The following is a 26,630-nucleotide window of genomic DNA, read 5'->3' as shown; positions in this document are numbered from 1 at the left end:
AAATGATCTGTAACTCCCTGATTCGTGTGCAGATATATATATTTATTCACCGGAAACCCTCGCTTCACATTGAACGTGTGCAGCAGCTCTCTCTGGGCCCGCTTGTGCTTGAGAGAGAGCAGCGCGCGTCCCCGCGACAAACTTCAACAACTGTGCGCGCTCCCGAGCGGCTGGTACTTAACGCCTGGCGTCTCGTCTCGGATCAGGAGCCGCGAGAGGATCCAGCTCCCGCATGAAAGACGATAAACACGACTCGTGTGGACGTTTCCTCTCCGACCCGCCGGCGCTAACCCTGCAGTGACCACAGCACAGCCCGTCCGAGGTGAGCAACACCGGATTCTACCCTGTGTGTGTGTCTGTGTGTGTCTGTGAGTGTGTGTGTTAGAGGGGGGAAACAACAGCAGCAGGCATTAGCTTCCCTTCGTTAGCACCGATGCTAATGTTGCCTGTTAGCTAGCCGAGCTTGGCAGCAGGAGGAGGAGGAGGAGGAGGAGGAGAAAAAAAGGAGCTAGCTCAGCTATGTGGCTAGCTGGTTTGTTGTCATTGTGTTAAACACGCACGCGTACCTGGGGGGGTGCACGTCGAGCAAACACGCACGTTGAGCCGTGCACTAGAGAAATACATAGCCCCCCCCCCCTTTTTAACGTAGCATCTGTTTAGCTAGCTTGTTTCGCCCCCAGTCGCTGAAGCTAGCAGGCTAGCCGCTGTGCTAGCTAGCAGACAAGGCCTCTGTTGTGTGTGTGTGTGTGTGTGTAACAGTGGCAGCTAGGTGGGCTTCGCCGCTGTGTGTGTGTGTGTGTGTGTGTGTCACCCACCCGGGGCCGGTGGGCTTCGGGAACAGGTCGGTTCAGCTCCCAGCAGAAACCAGTCGGGTCTTTGTCATGTGCAGCAGCGGTAACTGGTTTGGTGATGACTAGTGTTTACCCCCCAGCCAGAGGAAGGAGTGTGGCTGGAGAAGACCCCACCGTGTGTGTCTGTCTGTGTGTGTGTGTGTGAGACATGAGGACGAGTGTTGTCCCCTTCAGATGCTGCTGATCTGTTTTACTACACGTCCATTCCCTGTGTGTGTGTTTGTGTGTGTGTGTCCGTTGACGGATCGGTACAGTTCACGTTGACACCTGTAGATGTGTCAGGTTAGATGCTGTCAGGAAGTCAACCTGAAGACAGCACGATTTGACCCTTTGAGACGGAAGTGACCTCAGACCAGGGGCCGAAGCACACTGGTGGTTGTTGTTGTGACTGTTATTGTTGTAACTGACGAGGTTTCTGCACTTGTTGAGGTGGGATGGACGATAACTGAGGTTCTTCAAACTGGTTCACTGATAAACTCATGAAATAAGTAAACAGTGAGGTGTTAGGAGCTGTAATGTGAAAGTGATTCTAGTGTCTCCATCAGTACCAAGAGATTCAAATAGTTTTAGTTTTTAATTTAGAATAATGCATTCGTCTGCATCCTACATATTAAAGCTTTCATTCTTCACACAGACACATGCGATGAAAGAAATGGACCGAAAGGTGATCAACACAACTTGCACCTGTCACATCCATTGAAGTATTACTAGGAAATGGTTGTGGGTCTGTTTTTGTTTTGGACGTGCAGCAGTGGCTGTTTAAAGAGTGACAGTGATGTGTTTTACTTTGAGTTCTCCACAAGCACAAATCCCTGACATCACATATTGTGTGTCAGGTTCGTGAAAGTGATTCTAGTATCAACATAAATACCAGGGGATTAAAATAGTTTTAGTTTTGAATTCAGAATAATGCAAATGTCCATATCCTACATCTTAAAGCTTTCATTCCTCACACAGACACATGCGATGAAAGAAATGGACAGAAAGGTGATCAACACAACTTGCACCTGTCACATGCATTGAAGTATCAATAGGAAATGGTTGTGGGTCTGTTTTTGTTTTGGACGAGCAGACGTTTTTTTACTTTGAGTTCTCCACAAGCACAACTCCCTGACATCAGATCATACTAGCAGCTGTATACAGATCATGTGTGTCAGGTTCGTGAATGTGATTTCAGCTCTTTGACTTTTGAGATACTGGGTAAAAAGCGTAGTAGAGAATCTGTGCAGTTTCCTGCAGGAGCCCCAGAGTCAAGCTGAGTATCTGAGTTCAGTTTATATCTCTGGTTCCCTTGCATCAGCAGCACATTCATCTCTTCTGGGATATTTTGAATAAACATCGAAAGTCCACAACTCAGACTTCGTCATTGACAACCAGAAGGTTTCACTTTTTCATGACTAATCTGATACAAATACACTCCTGGTTTTAAAATGAAAGCAAAGTTATTATTGGACAAAGCTTGGTGTGATTCATGCTTTTGAAGCAACATGGGATCGTTTTTCCAAAGTGAGAAGACACATTTTGTAAGAAGTGTAAAGAAACGTCCCAGCAGGCCTCCAGTGTTAAGTTTGCTCTCATCAGTGAATGCACTCGGCCCGTGCTAATGCCCAGATGTTGTTAACCAGCAAGGTGGAAAGTGGGACACATGACATCTCGTAAACCAGTGTGGTTTGGCAGCATTTTGATGAGGAAAGGAAAATAAGGTTGTATGTAGACTTGAGCGGAGCGAAGCATAACCACATTCAGCTCAGGCATGTGCACGGTAATCTCTAAGGAAAAAGTCTGCTGGTGCTAGCACTGCTAACCTTAGCCACACTTGGCAAACCAGTATGAGGGAACTGCAGATACTGTGGTCTCAAATTGTTTCTTTCTTTCTTAATCATTTAGTTATATTTAACACTCCTAGTCTGTAGGGAGAAAATAAAATAAAAAACACCTTAAGTGTGTTTATAAGTGGTCTTTAAAGTTTAAATGTCCACTTGTTTATGTTTACTGTGGAGATGGAGAAACAACCTGCTTTTTGTTCTACCTGCAAAAGAAAATTATTGACTTCTGTGGGAGGCTGGTAGAGGAGAAGTGACCCAAACTATTTGCCTGTTTTGTATATCTTGGGTGTTTGTGTGTCACCATGGGTCTCACAGGTTAACCAGTCACTAGATGGACAGTCTTAAACATGGCTCACACAGAGGTAGTGTCAGCAGGCTGTCACTGTTGTGTGTTGTGTTGAGTTTAAACAGGAATACAAGTTGGAACAGTATATCTGCTTTGTGATTGCTAAATGTAGAGAAAGGTTTTTTTGTAACCACAGGCTGAATAACACCAGAATCCCAAAGGTGATTAGAAGATATAAAGAGGGGAAAAAAAACTCTGATGACAACCACCTGGACGATGAGTATCATTGTGTTTGAATAATTACACTAATTGTGTAATTTTGCCGCATTGGAGCTGCACTAAAGACTTTTCAGGATCCAGACATCACACTCTCAGAGCCAAGTACAAGACGTGATGGTGGGAATAAATCAGGGGAAAAGCCTGGTGTTCAGACCCACATGGGATTCTTCCAGCAGCTGATCACAAAATCCTAAAGGAACGTTTTCTCTTGGGCTCTGCACAGCTGCACAGACTCATCCATTATTCTGACTGGCTTTACCTCTGCTCAGGTTGAGCCTCGGTGATAAAGGTGAGAGTTGACCAGCGTGCTTGACCAACAGGTGAGTCAGGGACGTGTCAATCAATCTGTCTTCACATGCCTCTGTGTCCTTCAGAGGACGCCAGATCAGATACAAGGTGCAAAAACACACGTATGTCATCCTGAGTCAAACAATTAGCTTCTTGTTATTTGAATATGATCCTGACTGCTGGTGATGTAGCATCACAGATGAACTTGCTCTGACCCACAGGTTTTTTTAGCTCATACAGAGGCTTAGTCGTACGGTAATGTAGCCACCGGGATGGTTCTCATATGTGGATGGACGTTGACAGATGATGGGGATTTATGTCACGGATTGGAAAGACTCATCCTCATGAAATCCTCGTGGTTGGTAAAATGAAATGAAATAAAGGAGGGTTTCTCTTTCACACTTTCGTTCTATCCGATGAAAAACTAATGTAGCTCAGTTACAGTGGCACTAAGTCATCCATTGGCATTGGGGTTGTAACTGAAGATCCTGGTATAAGCCGTACATGAATATCAGCCTAGTATTTGACTTACACTCAAGGTATATGCATATATCTAACACTGCTTTTTTAAATCATACATCCAGTGTACTATTTGTTCAGTGATATTTACACACAGGTTATGAGTGTGCTGATTTTGACCCGCCCACATTTGTCAGCATTTAGAATTTCCCCTGCACAAAGGAAACAGTTTGCATGCAGCGGATGTACAGTAGGTCCGGCTGCTGGGCGCTTCTCTTGTTCTCCGCCGTACTGTATCATTAATAATTCGAGCTGTGCAGTGAGGATGTTGTAAGCACATATATGAACTGATGGTTGAGTCACACGTGGTCACCTGCCACATCACCCTGAGGGGTCATTAGCTCTGACCTTGACCCCTGCTGTCTCTGTGTCATACGTTGACTCCACTGAGGACTATTAACATACTGTAGGAGGGGGTTTTACAATGTTTATTAAGAAATCATTTAAGTGGATAAGCTTCAAAATATGTAGCACAGGACTGTTGTCTTGTACGCAGTCGGTACAGATATAAGGATTTGCATTTATTTTCATATTGTACTTTTTTATTTTTATACACTAAATTGAAGTGGTTATTTTGACGTTTGTCCTGAAACCACTGTTTAATTTCGGCCTTCAACAGAAATGAAAAGCAGGCTGTATGGAATGCTCTCTATTCTCTGGTACATGCACAAATATATAGAATTTTCCAGTTTGTTTTCTGTTTGCTTCAGGCTGAGTAGATGGGTCATGATGACATACTCGAATCTGAAAAGATGCCTCACACACGATGATTCACCAGATCTTTTTCTGCTGGTGAGCTCAACCTCGCGTCCTTCCTAGTATACAATACGCTTGATTTACACACTTTGTATTTAAATTCCATAAGGTCCATCTGAGCTGTCTGTCTGTTTGTGTTTCTCCTGCTGCAGACGACCTGTTAACACACTGGACTCGCTTGTGACATATCTTTATCAGTCTGAAGTAGCAAGGTTTGTCTTAAGATGATGTCTTAGTTTGTTTTGTCTACCTATATACACATTGATTTTGAATTATAAAATCAAACATCGATATATTTGTATATATTTTTTGGACTCTTAGTACTTTCTTGTGATATTTAATTTATTAAGGGTAGGATGAGAAGTGGTGTGTATTATCTACGACCAAGCCTGATAGCATTTTTATGTTCACAAGCCTTTGACATTGTTGTCTGGGTTTGTCCCTCCGTCCGTCCCATTTTCATGAAGAACTAGAGGGAATTTCTTCAGCCTTGTCACACATGTTTTAGAGGTCAAAGGTCAAAGACACAACACATGGAAAGTAAGTCGACACATGCAAAGAATTTAACTTGCCTATCACACTAATAAATACAGTAGACACACACAATAGAAGAATAACACAAAGATTAACAAAGTGATGTTTAAATATCACACATTAAATCAATCATATATACTTTATACAGAAATATTTCACAAGGTTCCTCCAGAGGAGAAGAGTCGGTACAGCCCGGGGAAGTAAACTGCAACCTGATTGGTTGAAGCATCGGCAGCACACGTTCAGTGACTAGAGCTCGGCTCAGGATCGACAGCTGTTCCGACTGCTGGCCATGTGTGTTCCTGTGCATGTGTGTGTGCGTGCACGCGCATGTGTGGGAGAGACAGTGACTCACTGGCTGTGTAGCAGTGAGGTAATTCTAGATCTCTTACTAATGCCAAAGGGAGTCCCTGCTTGCTTTATCGCTCTGTGTGTGTTTGTGCATGAACATAAGACACAAGGTGTGTGTGTGTGTGTGTGTGTGCGTGTTTGTTTGTGTGTAGTTTTTTGCTCGCCATGATATCCCTGCTCTGTGCGGCTTCTCCATGGTAACAAGCTGCTAAGCTGCACTGTTACACTCTTGTTTTTTTTTTTCTGCTGTGGAAAAGAGGCGACTGCCAAAGTGAAAGAATTTATAACATTACCCTGAAGGAGATGTCCATGATTTCTTTTTTTTTGTTTGTTTTGAGCTTCACTCATCCCCAATGATATTGCAGCTCTTGTAGCCAAATAAATGTCCTTTTGTTTTAATGCATACTGTGATGATCTCTGTTAGGATCTTAGGTCCTTTACTTTCATCCTAAATACGCAGCTGCATTTGCGTTTTTTTAATATAGTTATGTTTCATAGTGTTTATGGTTAAATGTAAAATGTTTTACTTCCTAATATCTGTCAGGCTATCTATTTAAATGTCGTAGTATAACTCTCTACATTCAGGTGTAAGTGCAACCATGTGTCATGCATTAGCAAACCGGGGCTGTAGTCGGTGAGTAAACTGTTCATCTGCTTCACCAGGGTCCAGTCAGCGAGCCGTGGGTAACTCCTGCAACTCGCTCATGTACTCGCTGCCTCTCTTTGTTGTGAAGAGTGGTTTCCTCTGCTACCTTATCTACCTCTGAGCCAAATGGGAGAACCTCCTCATGAATAGTGAATTAGCTCCTCACTAGTTTGCCCACTCTCGCAGGAAAGAGGTTGGAACAGTACGTTGATTTGTTTTTCTTCAGGCAGTGATGCTGCAACGGTTCTTACAATAAGCATAAAACATAGTGTAACTCAATGCCTCTGGTTTTTGTCTAGTCGGATGTGCGAGTGCATTTCACATTCCGTCCACTTGCCACATGCATCACAATGCAACATACAATTTTCTGGGATTACACAAATGTTGTGTGTAATCACGAATTTCAGTAGAAGCATGCGACTGAAATGTCCACTAAAGAATCTGCTGCCCTCGAGTGACGAAAAACATAAACATGAGATCTGTGTGGACCAACACAAATGTTTTACTATTTGAGGTTTGACTGATGTCATCTTCCTCCATCTTCTCCCTTTGCAAGAGTTTAATGGCACCAGAATAGAAAGCTAGTGCCACCAGCTGTTTATCACAACTGACTTCTAGACAATTAATTAGCATTTTCTTGAGCCAGTTCCCCTTTCAAATTTCCTTTAGATTCTTGTAAATTTAATGGGAACCTCAGTCTAGTGTAATCTTTCTATTTATTGCTGATTTTACAAGCTGTAGACACCGCTGTTTCTGGGAACAGTACAGTAATCTGCTGGTCAAAGCTTTTAAATGAACTTTGCATGCACCCATGGGCCCGTATAACACCAGGGCCATTCTGTTTCAACAGTGGGGGAAAGTGGGTTAAGTTAAATGTCTTTGTTTTAAATTTAGCTCACAATTAGCAACAGGATAAACTGAGCAACAGGGAACCAGTGGAGAGGAGTGAAATCGCAACAAACGCTGTGATTAGATCTGAGCAAAGCCTTGTTATCAAGTAGTTTTGGACAAGTAGCCGTGCAGAACTTATTTATATATTTCTTTGCTCTTTTATTTCGGCCTCGTCTCAGTGACTCCCATCAGAAAGGTAGATGTCAGACTGTAAAAGAAAACAACAGCAAGATGTGTTGTATATGGAAATTTAGGTTTGTGTACAATTCAGCTCGAGCATATTTTAGAAGATCTCTGCCAGGACGCGATTTTTCAAACCTCCAACTCACTGGTATTTCAGTTCAGTGCCGGTTTATTGGCTCGGCAAAATGTAGACATCTGTATCGCGAAAGTGTTTATGATTATATATGATTATGTAAATAATCTGTCCCTCTTTCTGCCCTTTGTAAACCCCTGGCTGTAGGTGTGGACGTGTTGGTGTCTTTGGAGATCAACTGCTGCCTGGTCCAGATGGCTCATTGTTGTATCCGCTGCTCTGCCCCTTTAATAGCACACTTTGGGCATTGGACTAGTGTCACTTGTGTTGTTTTATAGCTCTGTGTGTGTGTGTGTGTCTGTCTCACTGCGGGCTCTCTTTGTGCACATATTTTCTCTGCTGCTGAATTTCTGACTACATTATGTTTATATTGTGTGGTGATAATGTGAACAGATGCAGTGTAACGCCGGTGAGGAGAATACAGCCGCGCGCCTCCTGTCGTCTCTTTCAGCCCAACGAGTCTAAATGTGCTTTCACAGCCAGAATCCAGGCGCATCTCACCTGAGGGGGAAAAAACACCACTGCAAACGCCTCTCTTTAAACCGTCTGTCCTGTTTTTTTCTGTCGATATCCCATTGAATTGCAAAAGATGCGTTTTAGTGCGCCATGTGAACAGGGCCAGTGATAACGTATTGTTCTGTGTTCACTAAGCTCGCTATCAGTTTCCTCTCCTGCTGACAATCAGATTCTGGCTCTCAGAGATATTTCGGTTTCACTGGGGCTTCTTTTCCTGGCTGGCTCAGTTCTGTTTGTTTTGAGAAAGGAAGCCAGAGTTTGTGTGTGTTTGTGTGTGTGTGTGTGTGTGTGTGCAGGAAAAAAAAGATCTTATGTCAGAGAAGGAAACAAATGAGAAGTGAACACTTTACATATCCGTAGTGACTGAATCCTGAGGGATGGAGTCCCCTGATCTCAGAAATACATCACATTGTTTTTCATCTGCAAAGTACCCGTAGATCAGTAGTGAGATGTAGAGATGTTCCAATACCATAGTTTCCCTAGTGATTCTAATACCTGGACCTTTTCTGTATTTGCTGATGCCAAGTGCCCACCAGTGCATTTAAAACATAACATATTTTACCAGCTGTATGCTAGTACTTGCCCTGTATGGAAGTCATTAATGTACCATTGTTGCACGGCTTTGAAAAACAAATGCACATGGAGAATGAATAGCATAGGACTCACTTTTATGATATTGTTTGACAGTTATAACTGAAAAAGGACTTCAACAAATGAATCTCCAACTACACAATTTACACATTTGCTTCCTTTTTAAAAAGCTGTTGTAATCGGCAACAATAGTGCAACCTCTAGAAACTAAAGTCCTGTACGTTGCAGTATCAGAGGCATTGGTGTCTGAACCTCTCTACTGACATATAGTACACTTCAATTAAATAAATTACATGTTGTTAGGTGACGAAATGGTGCTGCAGCCAGACAAGAGTGAAATCTGAGACCTGCACAGAGCCAGGCCGAGAGAGGGGGGGGGTGCAGAGAGGAAGAAACAGAAGTGGGGGAGAGAGCTGGAGAGAGGCCGTCCATCCAGGAAAAAAAAAATGCAGGGTAGAGTAGGGAATGCATGTAAGGAAGTGTGCACGTAGAAAAAAAAGGGAAAATGGAGGGACGCAGACAGGAAGTTAAGTTGGGCGGGGGGGGGGGGGACGGCGAAGAGAATTTGTAGTCGAGTTAAAAATGTGTGTGGAAGAGAAATGACGTGTTGCACAGAAGAAGAGGTTGTGTGTTTGGGAGAGCGAGAGGGGCAGGGTGTGAGTGAGCGTGCTCTGCTCGGGCTGACATCGGACGCCGGCTGAGCTGGTCTGTCCTGCACGAACACACCCAGCCGCAGTGACACCTCACACACTCCAGGGGACGGAGAGAACATGGCTTGAATGAGAGAGCACAGAGGAGGGAAAAGTCAGCGGGAGAGAGAGAGAGAGACTTTGTCCGGGACTTTCCCTTCTGTCCCCCCCCCCCCCCCCTGCGAGCTGCTCTGTGCTTCCAGCAGGAAACATGGCTTTGTTTTCCTAATCAGTAAAGGGAGGTTTTTTATCTAGCAACTCTTCTTCACGACAAAATAGTTGGTTTTTTAATACAACAGTCATTCTTTTGTGATTGGAATTGTGCTCTATTTTTTTTTTTTTTTGCTGCAAAACTTCAATTTTGGGAATTGGTCTTGGAAGAGGATATGTCTGTGAAAAGCTGCAGCGCTCCGAGCTCTACACTTCCTGAATATTTGGCAGCAGGAGAAACAAAGGTGGAACTTAATCATCGAGCTTTGAGGGAAATCTAAACGTGCCTTGAGTCAAATATCTCATGTTGCCTTCGGGTCCCAGTGGCCGGGCGCAGCCGGGGAGTGGCGGGTTGACCACACGCACTGACAGACTGCTCTCGGACTAATGCAAGCCTTTCAGTGTAAGAGAAAGCAAATTAGTGACCTTCTCTGTTTCTTCATGCTGAAGCATAAGCACCTAGCAACCCGCCTGGTGCTCCTCTTGTAGTTTGGCAGCTCTGACGGACGCCTGCTTCACCCACATGATGTCAGCGGCTGTTTTTCTGGCTGTTACGGTGACCGAGGGACTTTGGGATTTGACGTTTTGTGGTTTTTGAGATTTCCAATGACAAAGGCGTAAGCACTCCGGTGTCTTTCTCTTGTTCGATCCCCTTGTGGGCTTTTATTTTTCCTACGATTTAAGCATCCCCATCTGGCCCGGTCTGGACACAGCACTCATTCTTTCATCGCAGCTCGCCCTGGACCCTCGTGTTCTCACCCCTCCCAACTGGGGGACCAGGAGGAAGAAATATGATCCTCCTTTTTGTGGTATGTTAAGGGCAGCGGCAACAGTGTGTGGTTTCCATGGAGAAGGCTGGAGAAATATGGCACTGAGGGGCTGCGTGAACGCTCTACCCCCATGTCTCAGGTCCAAGTGAATGTGAAGCCAGCTTGCGTAGCACAGCAAGCTCCGCCCTGGAACTCCTTGTTCCGACTCCTCTTCTCATGCATTGCCACAAGGAGCGTGCACAGGACTAAAGGTGAAGGAGCTTTTAAAAGATAATGCACTTCATAGTGGAAACATTTATACCTTTTTTTCCCCTCATCAGCTTCGTGTGTTTTGTTACAGCAACTGGCCGAGCTGCCTAGCTGGTGTTGTAAAATGTCATAAATTCCTTTCCTCAGTGCATCTCAGCTGTGCAAGTCGATAATTTGTCAGTTTCTTTCTTTTTACAGGGAGCTTGTTGAGAAAAGGTGAACGTACTTTATGTTGAGACAGAATGTATGTTGAATAATTTGTGTTGAGTACAGAAGACGCTTTAAACGAGCTCTGCTTGCGTGCATTGTGAATTATATCTGGCATTGTGTCTAACACTGTACAGTGTGTGTGTGAGTGGGCAATGAGTTGAAAACAAAGAATGGTATGTTTGTGTCGAAGCTCAGCTTGTTCTCTGCCTTCCACTCATGCTCTCCATCTATATCCTGCATCTTTCTGTATCTTCTGCTACGGTTCCGTCATGGTAAACATTTGCAAACCGGTTTGATATTAAGCGAAGTGCAGACTGGTACATCAAATTTAACTTCTAGATGTTGCACTTGACTCGGCGGACATGTGGAACCTAAAAAGACTGAAGCTTGTTCTATGCTCGGTGTTCCTTTACTTGCGACCAGCCGCATGCACCAGAGATTACGTAATTTCCGCTGGCACACTGTCATTTCAGCTGGTGCTGCACCTCCCAACTTCTTAACTTGGCGCTCACCGCATGGCTGGAGTCTGGCTAGAACCTCAGGTCTGTCTTTATGACCCCGTTACTAATGAGGGAGCACAGCGACTCCCAGATGGCTCCTGGAGGGAGATTGAGAGTGACTGTTGGTAAAGATGAGGCATTCTGAAGGAAACTATGGAAAACCCTCTGCAACCAGTTTGTCAAGATGAAGGAGTCCCAAAGCTGAAGGAAACAAGCTGGTGCCAAAACGGTTTGGTTTGTGTTTCATCTTCTTTGCCAGTTGCCGGTGGTGGTGTTGTATTTCTGTTAGTGGCGACTATTGCTGTTTTGGAGAAGACTACATGGAGTCACCACTAGGCCTGTCGCGATATGCAATAAATCAATTAATTGCGCGATAAATTAAAATGAGCGATAATTTTGCCGGCTGCAATAAATTCAGGGATTAAAGTTTTCCGCCGCTATGGCGGATGTCCGTCAACTCCGCTCGCATAAGGCTAAAAATGAGATCGATGCAGATCCCATCCGGCAGTCGGCCGCGGCCTCCGGGTCGGCTTGGAAAAGCTCGGGGCGGGAGGAACGGAGACCACGGCGAGAAAGGTTTCACAAAAGTGTTCGGGGGGACGAAGGCGGGCGGAAGCCTGCCTGCGACAGCCCCAGCCGCGGAGACACGGGGGTCTCCGAGCGGTCTGACACAGGGGTCTCCGCGAAGACACGGGGTCTCAATTGGCTCAGGCACCGAAGTCAGAGTCACGAGTCAGAGTGTGTCTGTTTTGTATTTATTTTTATTTATTTAAGTATAGTGTAAACTTTTGTTAACAGTTCATATATTACTCATAGTTTTAAGTTAAAAAGTTTTTGTATTTATTTATATTTATAATCTACTTTAAACAGTTCATATATTTGGCAATAAAAAAGTCTTTCTTAATTGTCTTCCAGATGTCCAGTTCCAGTGTTCTTTAAAAATAAAAGTTTATTGATCTTCGAAAGGGTATACTTGCATTATTATGCCATTATCATTATATAAGTTGAAAATGGTGTCAAAACGGCAATATTATCGCTTATCGCAATAATTTCTGGGGCAATTAATCGCACAGAAAAATGTGTTATCGTGACAGGCCTAGTCACCACGCCTGAAGTATGACAGGTTGGCTACTGCTCAACTAGTAGCTTAATAAGTCCACTTACAAACAACAAAATATTAAGTAATCACACTGTAATAGTGCTTATTACTAATTAAATATAATTTGAGGTTAGTGCTGCACTGGCTGTATGCAAATGTATGTTATTGACCAAATGTTGGTTCTACCGGTTCAGATAAAATCAAACCAGTTTATCCTCCTGGACCAGAAATCCATCCAGCTGCCTCCTTCCTTCTTTGTTACTTTCTTCTTCACCCATGTGTCTTTCTGAGCTGGTTGTTCTGTCACAGCCCTGTTGTTGTAAATCTGCTGCTTATAGAGAGTTGAATCTATAGAATATTGTGGACATTTGTTAAATCTTTGGTATGTGTTGGAGAGCAGTTTATCTTCTGTGACCCATTCAGCTCAAGTTGGATTAAGAAACTCGCTTGAAAGAATGATTTTAAAGTTCCTAAACTGAGATGCTCTAAACTTGCTCATTCTCTAAGCACAGTTGCATTCATGTAATAATTGTGATGGTTGCATCAACTCCAGTTGACTTATTGTTACAGTCGTATGATTTGTGTGCATATAAACGTTGCCATTGTTGATTCTTGAATCATAATTACATACTCATAATTTACCGTTTAAATCAATGCTATTATAGCCTTTAATTTCTAAACTACATGACAATGAAGACATCTAAGCACACACTGCTTATAGACAATACTGGCTAGTGAGGTTTAGTGACAAAAATGTTATTGTGATTAAATAAAAAAGGTATCCGGATATGGATAATTATCACTGTAAATGTCCCCTAGTTGCAATTTTGGCTTTAGAGGCACAGTTGATTATTTTTAGCTAAAGTGAGTTTAGCTAAATCTTGCGTTAAGACCTGAATCCACATCTCACTACATTGCTGTTTTAACTTTCAGCATCAATGACAGATATGCAATTCATCAAGGTCAGACTGAGCTCTTATGGAGCTAATGGCAGTTGTGTGGTCAATGGACGTACTCTGATTGGCTGACTTCACATATGCAGCTCTTTTCTGATAGTAACGACCACTCAAAGCGCTTTAACAGTCCTGGTCACATTCACCCTTTCACACTCTCATTCATACAGCGCTTTTAAATCACACGTCATTTAAGGTTCATTTTGGGGTTTGTCCCAAGGGCACTTAGAAATGCACGATGATGGAGCCGGGGGCCAAAAGCCCAAACGTTCGGTAATGGAACGACCCGCCCTACCTCCTGACCCACATCCACCCAGACTGTATCTGAGCAAAATCTATCAATACAGCCACAGTTTCCTTGACTTCATACATGAGAGTCCCTGTAAAAACTTATCAAAAGTGTTTTGCTGAGCGTTCAGTGAACTGCTTAATGGAACATGAATTAACTGTGCTGGGAAAATGGTGTGGAGCCAACAGAGCGTACAGTGGGAATCGATGATTGTAAAAGTCTCACGCTAATGCCCCCTTTGCATTAGCAGCACAGTAAGTGGCTTAAATGCCTTGAATGAACATTGTTCAGTCCGGGGAAATGTACACGACAGACGGTGCCTTCCCTGGTCTCTTAGTGAAGATGGCCGCCATAAATATTACACTGTAATGCTTCATATATGAACAGATTTAAGCTGGTCCCTCAGTCAGGCCCGGGAAGTACGATATGTGTTTTTCATTTCCTGCCTGTTCCTCCATCACTATTCTGGAAATCCCAGACAATATGTTATAGCTTTGTTTCTCCAAGTCATGTTTGTTTGCCTTTTTTTGTTTTTCAGAGGTCCCCACATTTCAAGAGAAGACGAAAGCCTTACTTGGAAATCTTATGGACGAAGGTTAGTGTTGGTGTTGTTCTCTCCTCACTCTTCATCTGTTCCTCTGGAGCCGGTTCCACGTCTGTGTCCTGATCTCCTCGCTGTCATATAGTCAGTTGAGTTGTTTACTGGTCGGGCAGCATGTTCTCTTTGTGGGCCTGTCTTCTCTTCCTTCTGCCGTCATCCTTCCCTCCGACTTCTTCAGACAGAGCAGTGTGTGCTCATTACTTTCTACCTTGTTTTCACATCCTTCCCTCACACGTTTGTTCAGTCTTGCCAGATTTGTCAGAGCCTAGATTCTGTTCAATCAAAGTATCGTTCCCCCAGGAGAGGTTTTGTTTTTATCTTTGGACACTGGTCTTAATTTATATGGACAGATGAAACTGATTCAGAAAACAGGAAGAATATGTTGCTATTCATCCAGTTAGGTTGTGTCCGATATTCACTCCCTCCTCCTCGCTTTATACAAAGTTCCATGTAGAGGAATCTGTAGTGATCTCAACACAAAAATGTCCACAAGAAGTAAATAGAAAACATTTAGTGTCTCGTACAACTTTCAGTTCTTTTCAATGCTTCTGTTGAGTCACATCTGAAGCCTTTTATAAATGTATTGTTATTCACATGTGCCACAGTTTTGTTTTCACATCACACAGCTCTGTCTGTCCTCTTGTCTGTCTGGGTTGTTTTGTAAACTTTCTATACAGGGGGGGAAAAGTAAGTTCATGGGCTTTTATCTGCAGTGGTCATCAGAGATAGTGATGTCCTCTAACAAGTGTGCGTCACACAGATTTAAAAGATATGTGGACTCCACTGACACATTTATTACAGTATCCTGCCTTATGCACAGTCCTCTGAGCTGAGCATCATTCCTACAGAGGCCAGATCTACAATAAGTAACTTGATGTTTTTTTAGAAAACCTGCCTTCATCTGCCCCTCTCCCCTCACACTGTAACTTTGCCTCATGTCTCTCCCTCTTCTGCACAAGCTGCAGCATCTCCCTCTGGATTATAACTAGGGGTGTCACGATACAAAAAATTCAGTAGTCGGTGCCAATACCAGTAAAATAACACGATTCTCGATGCCAATTTCGATACCACGGTAAAAAAAAAAGTGCATTCTTTGGATGTTGTTAATGTCATATACGGTAGTTCAATGTGCTTGCGCATATACTGAGGGTTATACGGTAGTTGCGGACGCATGTGAGTGACGCTTTGTTGTGAGACACGCTATGCATTTAATGATAATGCCACGGTCATCTGCCTCACGCCAGGTTTGCAACGGACGCTGAAGCAACGCCAAAGCGGCGGCGTTGCTTCCGTGTCCGGTGTAAACCCGGCGTCAAATGCAAAGTACTTCCATACACGACTCTTTGGGCCTTTTTAATAAACAAGTCGAGGTGGGGCGAACACTGCAGCCGCAGTTGCCGTCTTGGTTTTCTGAATGTAAACGTCGACTGGCGCAGCACCGATGCTAATGCTAAGTTGCTAACAGCTGGCATCGAAGCTCACGGTGCCTACGGTGCTTCAAAAAATGGGCATCGTCTGTGTTTTGTTATCTTAGTATCGACAGGTATCGTAAGTATCGGTTCTCGTGACATCCCTAATTATAACCCAACTTCTATTCAGAGGAACCAACCCTAAAGGTTCAAGAAGTAGCCTGAATTAACACAACCGTCCCGTATCAATCCTTCACACTTGAAATGTCTTGTACACTGTTTTTGTTGTATCTTTTTCTTGGATGTATAATTTTTTGTATAAACGATCTCCTCCCTAACGAGCAGCCAGGTGTCCGTGGTGTCCACACTGTAGGAAGCAAATCACAGGAGTCTTGTAAAGTGTAACTTCACACTGTACGAGCTGTAACCCTGCTGCTCACAGCCAGAGTGTCGAGCCCTGCTTATCCGCACGCAGCCTTTATCATGGCAGTGTCATTTTTTTAGCCCCCCCATGTGCCAGCTTAACAAGTGATGCTATGTTTATCCCCACACTCTCTTTTTAGCTGAGCATGTGGCTACTTGTTCTAACCTCATGTGCTGCCAACTGTCTGTTCGGACGGTTCCTAGAAAGGCAGAAGGGCAGGGTATTGTTAGAAGTCAAGTTTAAATTATGGATTTATTTGATTTATTAATCCTTTGTTCAACCAGGAAGATCCCATTGAGATACAATCTGTCAGGGACACAGAACAGACAGGAATCAATTTAAAAAATAAAACGCACATTTTAAAAGCAACGACATTGATCTGTAAAAACTGATTTTAAAAAGATTTTAAATGCACAAAGAGAGAGGGTAATGTTCCACGTTCAGGATGACATCAGCCGAAGAACATTATGAATGTCTTTCATACAGCGGACAATGCTTTTTGACAGAGTGCGCTCGTCGTCTGTGCTGCCATGTTGGCAACATTTCTGCTCCCCGAATTCCAAGAGCCTGTGTGTAGCTCGGCCAATCAGAAGCAACGTGTTAATCACATCAGTCACAACTGAGCTGGCTTCTTCAAAGATGGCCGTGCACCAGTGAGAAGCAGTGAGTGCCCATGCCCGGCCAGAAACTCCCACAATAAGTTTGACTATATATCGTTGTTCCTAAACGGATGACATCCTCACTGTTGAATTAAAACAATACGTTTTTAATTCAGTGTTTCTGGGATCTGGTCTGTCACCTCCCCCCCCCCTCCTCCCGGCCTCCTGGTTCAGGTCCAGTGTTGATCTATTTCAGTTTGTTTTCTGCTGTCAGACTTCATCCTGTTCTATTAATCAAGCATGAGCCGAGACTTTCTCTCTGACTTCCATTGGCACTCGTCATCCACACTTATCATGAGATGACTCTGCACTTTGTGTCTCTGGTAACAATCAGCCTCACACAGTCTCTCACACACACACACACACACACACACACACACACACACACACACACACACACACACACACACACACAGCAGCAGATGGTTTCTGTCGGGATGAATTGATGCATCTTAAACACATCAAGGCTTTTTTAAGCAACCGAGTTTCCGTCTCAAAGTCAATCTGAATTTTAAATATGTACGTACTTCATTTATGTACTGAGTCTTAAATAGATTCTACTGTCTAAATTCATTTGAAGCTAGCTAGATATAGATATTAGCCGTGTAAAACAATAAAGATCAAAACCAATCGTCTTGAACAACCATTAGAATTTGTCCCAGCAAGTGATAATAAAAATATTTCATATATAACATTTTATATGGATTGCAGGAACTTAAATATACACAAGATTTGTACACACGTATTTAAGGAAGCTACACAACCACAGGAAGCGACTTCCCCTCCGATCACAATCATAGCATTGTCTTCAAGCTGGATGAGCCCAACTGGTGACAGCTGTTCGAAGATACTCTCATGTCAGATATCTCTGTCGCATGCTAGCTGGCTGTGACCCTGGCCTTGGCCTAGCAGAATGTTCTGAGCTAATTTGGTCCCTCTGTGCTAGCATGCTAGCCAGGCTAAGAAGCTCTATATATAGCTGCTAAGACAGTGTCTCCACCACAGCAGATGTGTGTAACTGTCCCTGCGTCTGCTTGACTGTAATGTCTCTCACTAGATCCAGTGTGTAGCTCTGCAGCCGGCTGGTCACGCTGCTAGCTGCCACGCTAGACTTGGGGCCGAGTCATGCTTCTGCGCTGAAGCTACGCCCGCAGCCTAGGCTTAGACGTGTTCCCTACGCAGACCGCTAGGCCGAACCCGACGTGCACCTCCACAGAAATGTAACTACACGTCAAGGCCACGCAAACCACGAGAGCTGTGATTGGTCCGCAGCTCCAACTCGATCCGCTTACTAACACTCATCATGTTCTGAAGTCAACAAAAACGCCAGAGAATTTATAAATAAAAAATCTGCACCATAGTGATGTCACATGACTTAATACAAACCTATCAGATAACTGCTTATAAAACCAAGGGCCTTAAAGCGACAGGAGCTAAATCCACATGTACTACTACTTATACTTATATTTATACCTAATATAATATATTAGGTATAAATCTACTATATATCATATATTATATCATACTCTCTGTATATTCTTCGTATATATAAGTCTATATACACATTTATACATGTGTACATGTTATTATTATTATTATATTTACTATTATTATTATTAGGGCTGGGCAAGTTAACTCGTTTTAATCGAGTTAACTCAAGTGATGAGTTAACTCGATTGTTTATCCGCCAATTATTTTCTTTTTTCCTGTTCTGCAGCAGTCAGCAACAGACTTTCACAAAATAAAAGCCTGACTTTCACAATAAAACAATAAATAATCAAACCTGAGTTAATGCGAGATAAAATAATTAATCGAGTTAACTCATCACTTGAGTTAACTCGATTAAAACGAGTTAACTTGCCCAGCCCTAATTATTATATATACTGTTGCTGGCATTATTACTATATACTGCTATTATATTGGTATAATTACTATCATATATAAATATATATTATGTTATATTATATACTATATATATACTGTACTATTTTTATATACTGTCTAACAATAACATTACCATCATATCATCAGTACTATTACCATCATCTTGCCACTGCACCTTATCTACCTATTTATCTTGTGTTTGTGTTTTTATTCTTTCTACCTCAATATTTTTTATTTAATTCTATTGTATTGTATTTTATTGTATTCAAATATACCGGCTGCTATGACGACTTATCTATCTATCTATCTATCTATCTATCTATCTATCTATCTATCTATCTATCTATCTATCTATCTATCTATCTATCTATCTATCTATCTATCTATCTATCTATCTATCTATCTATCTATCTATCTATCTATCTATCTATCTATCTATCTATCTATCTATCTATCTATCTATCTATCTATCTATCTATCTATCTATCTATCTATCTATCTATCTATCTATCTATCTATCTATCTATCTATCTATCTATCTATCTATCTATCTATCTATCTATCTATCTATCTATCTATCTATCTATCTATCTATCTATCTATCTATCTATCTATCTATCTATCTATCTATCTATCTATCTATCTATCTATCTATCTATCTATCTATCTATCTATCTATCTATCTATCTATCTATCTATCTATCTATCTATCTATCTATCTATCTATCTATCTATCTATCTATCTATCTATCTATCTATCTATCTATCTATCTATCTATCTATCTATCTATCTATCTATCTATCTATCTATCTATCTATCTATCTATCTATCTATCTATCTATCTATCTATCTATCTATCTATCTATCTATCTATCTATCTATCTATCTATCTATCTATCTATCTATCTATCTATCTATCTATCTATCTATCTATCTATCTATCTATCTATCTATCTATCTATCTATCTATCTATCTATCTATCTATCTATCTATCTATCTATCTATCTATCTATCTATCTATCTATCTATCTATCTATCTATCTATCTATCTATCTATCTATCTATCTATCTATCTATCTATCTATCTATCTATCTATCTATCTATCTATCTATCTATCTATCTATCTATCTATCTATCTATCTATCTATGACTAAGGTAGAAGAGAGGATCTGCAGACATGAACAGTTTATAGACGAAGATTATAAACCTGAATATGTTCATATGATACGTCTCCGTCTAAGCTGTTATATTAGCTGTGAGCTGAGAAGCAGCAGCACAGCTGATGTCCCGTCTGTCTGCACGTTGCTTCTCTATCTCACCACTTGATTCTCCTCTGCTGTCCTCGCCTCCCACACACTTCACCCTCCCTCTCCCTCTCCCTCTCCCTCTCCCTCTCCCTCTCTCTCTCTCTCTTTCTCTCTGCGTCTCCCTGACTCGCCTCTGTTTGTGGGCAGGGCTATAAAAAGGATGCCGGGTGGCAGAGTAGGCGGGGTCACCGGCACGCACAGTCATCCCACCCAAACTCCTCTACTTCTGACCCGAGACTCCTCCTCCTCACCTTCCTGTTTTTAGAATCTCCTCTCCCTCTCCCTCTCCTCTGCGTTTGGACGCTGTCTTTTCAATCTGAAGCTTTTTTTAAAACACTCGTCATGTTGGATTCTTTACTTTCCTCCTCACTTCATCACCCCCCCCCCCCCCGCTCCTCTTCCTCAACACCTTATTCTCCAGCCCATCACCAGCCTCCTCTCCACCCTCTGCTCCACAGACATAACACATACCTAACCACAAACGCGTTACCACGGCAACTGCACAGCATGATAAGAAACAGCTACACACTCACGCACCTGTATTACTATTGTATTCAATACAAATGTGTCCGGGGGGGGTTTTACTCACAAAAAAAGTTATGAAATGACATCTACATTTAAATGTCTGAATTAGGGTTGCAAAATTCCGGGAATATTCAAAGTTGGAAACTTTCCATGGGAATATACGGGAATTAACGGGAATAAACTGGAAATGTTGTAGGTAATTTATACTAACCGTATTTACCTTGTCATTTACAGACATAAATATAAACATTTTGTTTTGTCATAGGCTGATTTGAGCCCTGAGGAAACTTTGGGCACTTGACTATACGCTTCTGCATCTGGGCACTTGACTATACGCTTCTGCATCGTTGTGTCATTCTTAACAAAGGTCTTTGCACAGTATTTGCAAATGTACACAGCCTTTCCTTCTACATTGGATGGGGTGAAATGTCTCCACACATGAGAGAGTGCACGTGGCAATGTTCTGTAGAATAAGATGAGAAAAAAGTTTGTAAAAAAACACTAATGCAATGCCAGAGATATAAATAGTTAGCCAAACAATTGGAATAGTCTGTAAAAATATTTTACAATTGATGGATAAATGAATGGAAATAGGCTAGATGAACAGATGAACAATCCTCAATCAGCATGCTAATATATTTTCCCCAGTAGTATCATGGAAACTTACCTGACTAGTCCTGCACTCTACAGCAGGCCTCAATAGCCCTGCTGTAGAGTGAAGGATGCTGGGAGTTATCTGTGCATGTGATGGAAGAATGCACAGTGGAGGATTGAAACTCAACGTGCAGAATGTGCTGCATTCCATACATCTTTAAAATAGAGTTTTAAATGATGTTATTGCTCAGCGTTTAATTTCCGTGGAAAGTTTCCGGAAATTTACCGGAAACTTTCCGCCCCTTTGCAACCCTAGTCTGAATCCATATTCATGTAAATACTTCATCTCAGAATCCAAAGGTCTGGAAGGAAGGTTCCTGTTTACAACTTCAATGAGCAGGTGAAGGTTGTTGCTCTGTCGAATAATCATCTCTCTCTCTCTCCCTCTCTTTCTCCCTCCTCACCAGAAATGAGTCGCCAGACTGCCACCGCGCTGCCCACCGGAACCTCCAAGTGCCCCCCCTCCCAGCGCGTGCCCACCCTGTCGGGCACCACAGCCTCCAACAGTGACCTGGCCAGTCTGTTCGAGTGCCCTGTGTGCTTCGACTATGTCCTCCCCCCCATCCTGCAGTGTCAGTCCGGGCACCTGGTGCGTTACAGTCCAGCTGAAACTCTCCCAGACCCGTAGAGACCATCACCCGTGTGTAGATCTCTTCACCTCTAATGCGTGTGTTTCTGTTTTTCCAGGTGTGTTCCAACTGCCGGCCCAAGCTCACCTGCTGCCCGACCTGCCGGGGGCCCCTGGGCTCCATCAGGAACCTGGCCATGGAGAAGGTGGCCAACTCGGTGCTCTTCCCCTGCAAGTACGCCTCGTCGGGCTGCGAGGTCACGCTGCCGCACACCGACAAGACGGAGCACGAGGAGCTGTGCGAGTTCCGGCCGTACTCCTGCCCCTGCCCCGGCGCCTCCTGCAAGTGGCAGGGCTCCCTGGACGCCGTCATGCCTCACCTGATGCACCAGCACAAGTCCATCACCACACTGCAGGTCATTTTCTACTTCACTTCTTTCACCAAGTAGACTCAACCATAGATGTGTATAAAGACTAGATGTCTCGTTCGACGGAGCTGGACGTCACCACATGGCGGCCATCTTGCCAGAGGCAGCTCGCTCACCCATAACATTGTGTTGTAGTGGTATTAACTTTTTAAATAACCATAACTTGCTCAATTTTCAACCGATTTTTAAACGGTCTGGTTTGTTATAAATGTCAGAGATGTAGTTAGTAGGGCTGGGCAAGTTAACTCGTTTTAATCGAGTTAACTCAAGTGATGAGTTAACTCGATTGGTTATCCGCCAATTATTTTCTTTTTTCCTGTTCTGCAGCAGTCAGCAACAGACTTTCACAAAATAAAAGCCTGACTTTCACAATAAAACAATAAATAATCAAACCTGAGTGAATGCGAGATAAAATAATTAATCGAGTTAACTCATCACTTGAGTTAACTCGAGTGATGAGTTAACTTGCCAAGCCCTAGTAGTTATATCACTGCAGAAATTATTCAATTTTTTAGAAAATAAAATAATTATTCATAAGCATGCAGTGTCATATCTACATCTCTGACGTTTATTACAAACCAAACCGTTTCAAAATCGGTTGAAAATTGTAATGGATATTTACCACAACTAACACAAGTTGATGGGTGAGCGAGCTGCCTGTAGCAAGATGGCCGCCATGTGCGGACGTTTGGCTCCGTTGGCCGGCAACGCAGACGAGACATCTAGTCTTTATCTATATCTATGGACTCAACCCCTTTCTGCAGGAACTGATCTATGCTCATTTCTGCCCGATTTTCATATCTTTACTTAATAACTGAATATTTAAATCTCACTGGGATGTACAGTTGTGTATTTTTTGCATAATCCTGTAAACAAACAAACAAACAGATCATCACCTCCTTGATGGAGACACGTAAACAAGTCAGCAGTGTTTGGGTTTTAGTGGCTCTAGAACTTCTAAAGTTTAGAGCTTCAGAGATTTCTAATGATTGTGTAGCTTTGTTAACCAGTTCCCCTCGTGTGTGTGTGTGTGTGTGTGTGTCTGTGCAGGGCGAGGACATTGTGTTCCTGGCCACGGACATCAACCTCCCGGGCGCCGTGGACTGGGTGATGATGCAGTCGTGCTTCGGCTTCCACTTCATGCTGGTGCTGGAGAAGCAGGAGAAGTACGACGGCCACCAGCAGTTCTTCGCCATCGTGCAGCTCATCGGCACGCGCAAGCAGGCGGAGAACTTCGCCTACCGGCTGGAGCTCAACGGCCACCGGCGCCGCCTGACCTGGGAGGCCACGCCGCGCTCCATCCACGAGGGCATCGCCACGGCCATCATGAACAGCGACTGCCTGGTGTTCGACACGTCCATCGCGCAGCTGTTCGCTGAGAACGGCAACCTGGGCATCAACGTCACCATCTCCATGTGCTAGGAACCTTTTTTTTGAAGAGCAGAGGGTCAAACAGTTACAGATTGTCGGGGGGGGGGGCATTTTTTAGGGGGTCAAATAAGTTGTGACCTCACAGCGCCCCGCCCCCCTCTCTGCCCCCGCCCCTAGAGACGTGGAACTGGACTGTCAGATCGGGCAGCCGTGGAGGCCCAGGGGGTGGGTGGGATGGATGGATGAGTGGATGGATGAGTGGATGGATGAGTGGATGAGTGGATGGATGAATGAGTGGAGGAATAATAAACACAAGGACATAACTGTAATGATGGTTATAGACTTCTACACACACACACACACACACACACTTGTTTGTGAGACTCGTGCTCTCGGTCAGAAACACAAACTGAGAAGCTGTTCTGTCAAACTCCTCAAACTTCTCATTTCTCTCGTCACGTTTCCCTCGGAGTGAGTTCCCGCCACTCGGTGTCTCTCTCTTTCTCCTCTTCCTCCTCCTCTTCCTCACACATTTCACACACGCCGCAGCTGCAGGACGCCGGAGGCCGCTCGCCGCTGAGCAGCTCTGTGGCGGCCGCACGCACCGAGGACGAACTCTAGCTTCCACGTGGACTCCCGGTCGGGGCTCGGCAGCGGTCTAGCTTCTTTCTGTTAGTAACACCCCCCCCCCACCTCCTGGTTACCGTTAAACTAAGCAGGACCGGAACCACGACTCTGGCTCGCGCTGGACCCCCAGAGTCCAGCATTTGGATCTTGATGTCCACCTGTGACACTGATGCTGCGACTGGAATCGTCAGCCACAGGCCTGGACGACTGGAGCTCCCACACGGTTCAGTCCAGGGCCGAGACCTTCGATCGGCATCGAGGGTTCCTGGAGCCCCCCCCCACACAGACACACACACACACACACACAGGCTAACGGTTGTGCATTGGACCGTCGTCATAGTTATTAGTCTGCTCTCATACTGTAAGGATTCACGACGTCAGCCCTGGGTTTTTTCTTGAATCTTTATTTTCACAGGACACACACAGACACACACATTCTAAAGTCTCTGTGTAACAGGCTGTGTGTGTGTGTGTGTGTGTACAGGTGTAACAGCGAACTGAGAGTGTGTCGGAGAAGGAGAGGAAGTTTTTGTTTTGTTTTGTTTTTAGTTTTTCACAGCAAGGAGAAAAAGAAACTGCATTTCAGTTGTTTCTTTTAATTATTTTAGTTCAGTTTTTTTTTTGTATGAGCGGAGAGAATAACGCCTGATGTGTGTCTCTGTGTGTGTGTGTACGTGTGTGCACGAGCCGGACATTTGGCAGAAAGCCTGCTCACTTTCTCCCTTTCCTCTTCCGAGACTCTTCTTTCCTTCCTCCTCCTCCTCCTCCTCTTCTCGCTCCTTCGCCGGCGTCGGCCTCAACCACTGACTGACTGATCACCCAACCAGGAACGAGGGACAGTTTCTACCGTTACAATGTTGCTATTGTTATTATTAAATGGAGATTATCATAATTATCATTTTTTGTAATGACTTTTAAAAACAAAGTTAAAAGGCAGTTGTAAAAACTTGTGGCTGAACTTCAGTGTTTGTAGTTAAGAAGCAAGTTGTGTCGTTCTTCTGAAGGTTTGTGTTTTTTCTTTCCCCTCTTACAAGTGGATTGTTCTCCCACCCACCCACCCCCCCCCTCATCTATTTGTCTCTGTCCCTTCTTGTTTGTGTGGTAAGTCTTTTCCTTTTCTTTTTGTCTGTGAGGAGGGAGGGAGGTCAAGCCAATCATCTCTCCCTTTCTCTCCACGTGGAGTCTGTCATGTTGCTGCTCTCCCTCAACTCCTTGACTTTATTTCTGTTTTAATTTGTCATTAAATAAATCTATCTTTTTCATACCTGGTGTTTCTTTTCTTCTGTTATTGTGCGACTCGGACCCTGAGTCTCTGTTTCTGAATCCAGCAGCGTCTGGTTGTTAGAACCTGATTTTTGGCGCCGGTGAATCCTACGATGTAAACAACTGTAATTCCACCCTGTGGTCGTCAGTCCGGCCTCGGGATGCAGTTCTTTGTTTTTCCAGCCTCGTGAGATCACCATGAACTTTGACCACTGAAATTGAATCAGTTCAACCTTGAGTCCAAGTGAACATCTGAACCAGCTTTAGAGGAATCCCCTCAAGGTGTTGCAGTGAGATATCGTTCACAAACTCGTGTTCTATTTGTCTTCATGTTCTTATCGGTTCATCCACGAATCACAAGTTATTCACTGGAAACACGGAGGAGTCTGAATCTGGACCAGTTTCTGTCGGTCTCACGTCCGACAGGTTTTTCAGGGAAGTTAGAAACTGGATTCTTTTTATTTTGTGAATCGATACTTGTGTATTAAATACAAGTTATTTATCAAAAGTAAAGAATCTGATATTTTGAATAGGAAACAGCTTTGCTTGGTTCTGTCTCCGACTATTTGCTCATCACTATTTATTAAATCTGTACAAAAAGAAAGTGTAAACAATTGTTTAACCATTCTTACTTGATACCGTCGGCTGTATTTAAAGATGGACGACGTTACAGCTTCCCAAAAGACAAGCCAAATCCTGATCACCCCCTGGTGTTTGTCTCATGTAAGTTCCAAAGATCTGCACGTTCAACTTCTTTCTTTTTCATAAAGTGAAATATAAACCACACTCACACCCATAATGAACTCTCCCTAATGATCCTCCCGGGCTCCACTCAACCTAAACTCTTCAACATCAGGTTTCACAGCCACAATGCTAATTTATTTATATATAAAGAAGTAGACGGAGTCACATGGAAACTGAATTGAGTTTAAAGACAAATCCAGACATGTTGGGTCGACCCCCCCTTCCCTGCCCTCATGTGGTCCCGGGGGTCCACACCCTGGTGGCAGTGGGCGAGCTACCAGCGTGCCCAGTGGAACTCTGGGTAATTATGTGGAGGTTCAGGTCCTCCATTCAGCAGAGTGTGTGGTCAGAGAGGGGGGGGAGTTCTAATACTGGGGTTCCACTGAGACTGGGTGTGACTCACATGCACAGAACCTGCAGGAGCCACATGTGAACTCTGAGGTTTTCATGTCGTGACCATGAAGGAGCGAAGAGACGAATTAAAGTCTGGACGAGGAGATGGTGATGGATGTGGTGGCAGAGGAGGAGGAAGAGGAGGAAGAGG

The 26,630-nt window shown here is 43.6% G+C and overlaps 1 protein-coding gene across 1 annotated transcript; it reads left to right on the top strand.

Annotated features, from left to right (window-relative positions):
• The first annotated feature begins 258 nt into the window (after positions 1 to 258).
• On the top strand, positions 259 to 23,591 carry siah1 (siah E3 ubiquitin protein ligase 1). The gene is made up of 5 exons (XM_061076551.1): positions 259 to 322; positions 14,158 to 14,214; positions 21,493 to 21,674; positions 21,773 to 22,069; positions 23,132 to 23,591. Exons 2-5 carry the CDS (start codon positions 14,205 to 14,207, stop codon positions 23,501 to 23,503), a joined length of 861 nt encoding a protein of 286 aa, XP_060932534.1. The 5' UTR covers positions 259 to 322; positions 14,158 to 14,204; the 3' UTR covers positions 23,504 to 23,591.
• The last annotated feature ends 3,039 nt before the right edge of the window (positions 23,592 to 26,630 follow it).

Source organism: Limanda limanda, chromosome 8 (genome assembly GCF_963576545.1).
Source record: "Limanda limanda chromosome 8, fLimLim1.1, whole genome shotgun sequence".
Taxonomy (NCBI): Eukaryota; Metazoa; Chordata; class Actinopteri; order Pleuronectiformes; family Pleuronectidae; genus Limanda; species Limanda limanda.
This window is presented reverse-complemented; position numbering and strand designations above follow the sequence as displayed.

Excerpts from the sequence above, each read along its gene's own strand:
- siah1 (XM_061076551.1), top strand. Across the intron at positions 21,675-21,772 it reads AGTGTCAGTCCGGGCACCTG|GTGTGTTCCAACTGCCGGCC; the intron begins GTGCGTTACAGT and ends CTGTTTTTCCAG. Across the intron at positions 22,070-23,131 it reads AGTCCATCACCACACTGCAG|GGCGAGGACATTGTGTTCCT; the intron begins GTCATTTTCTAC and ends GTGTCTGTGCAG.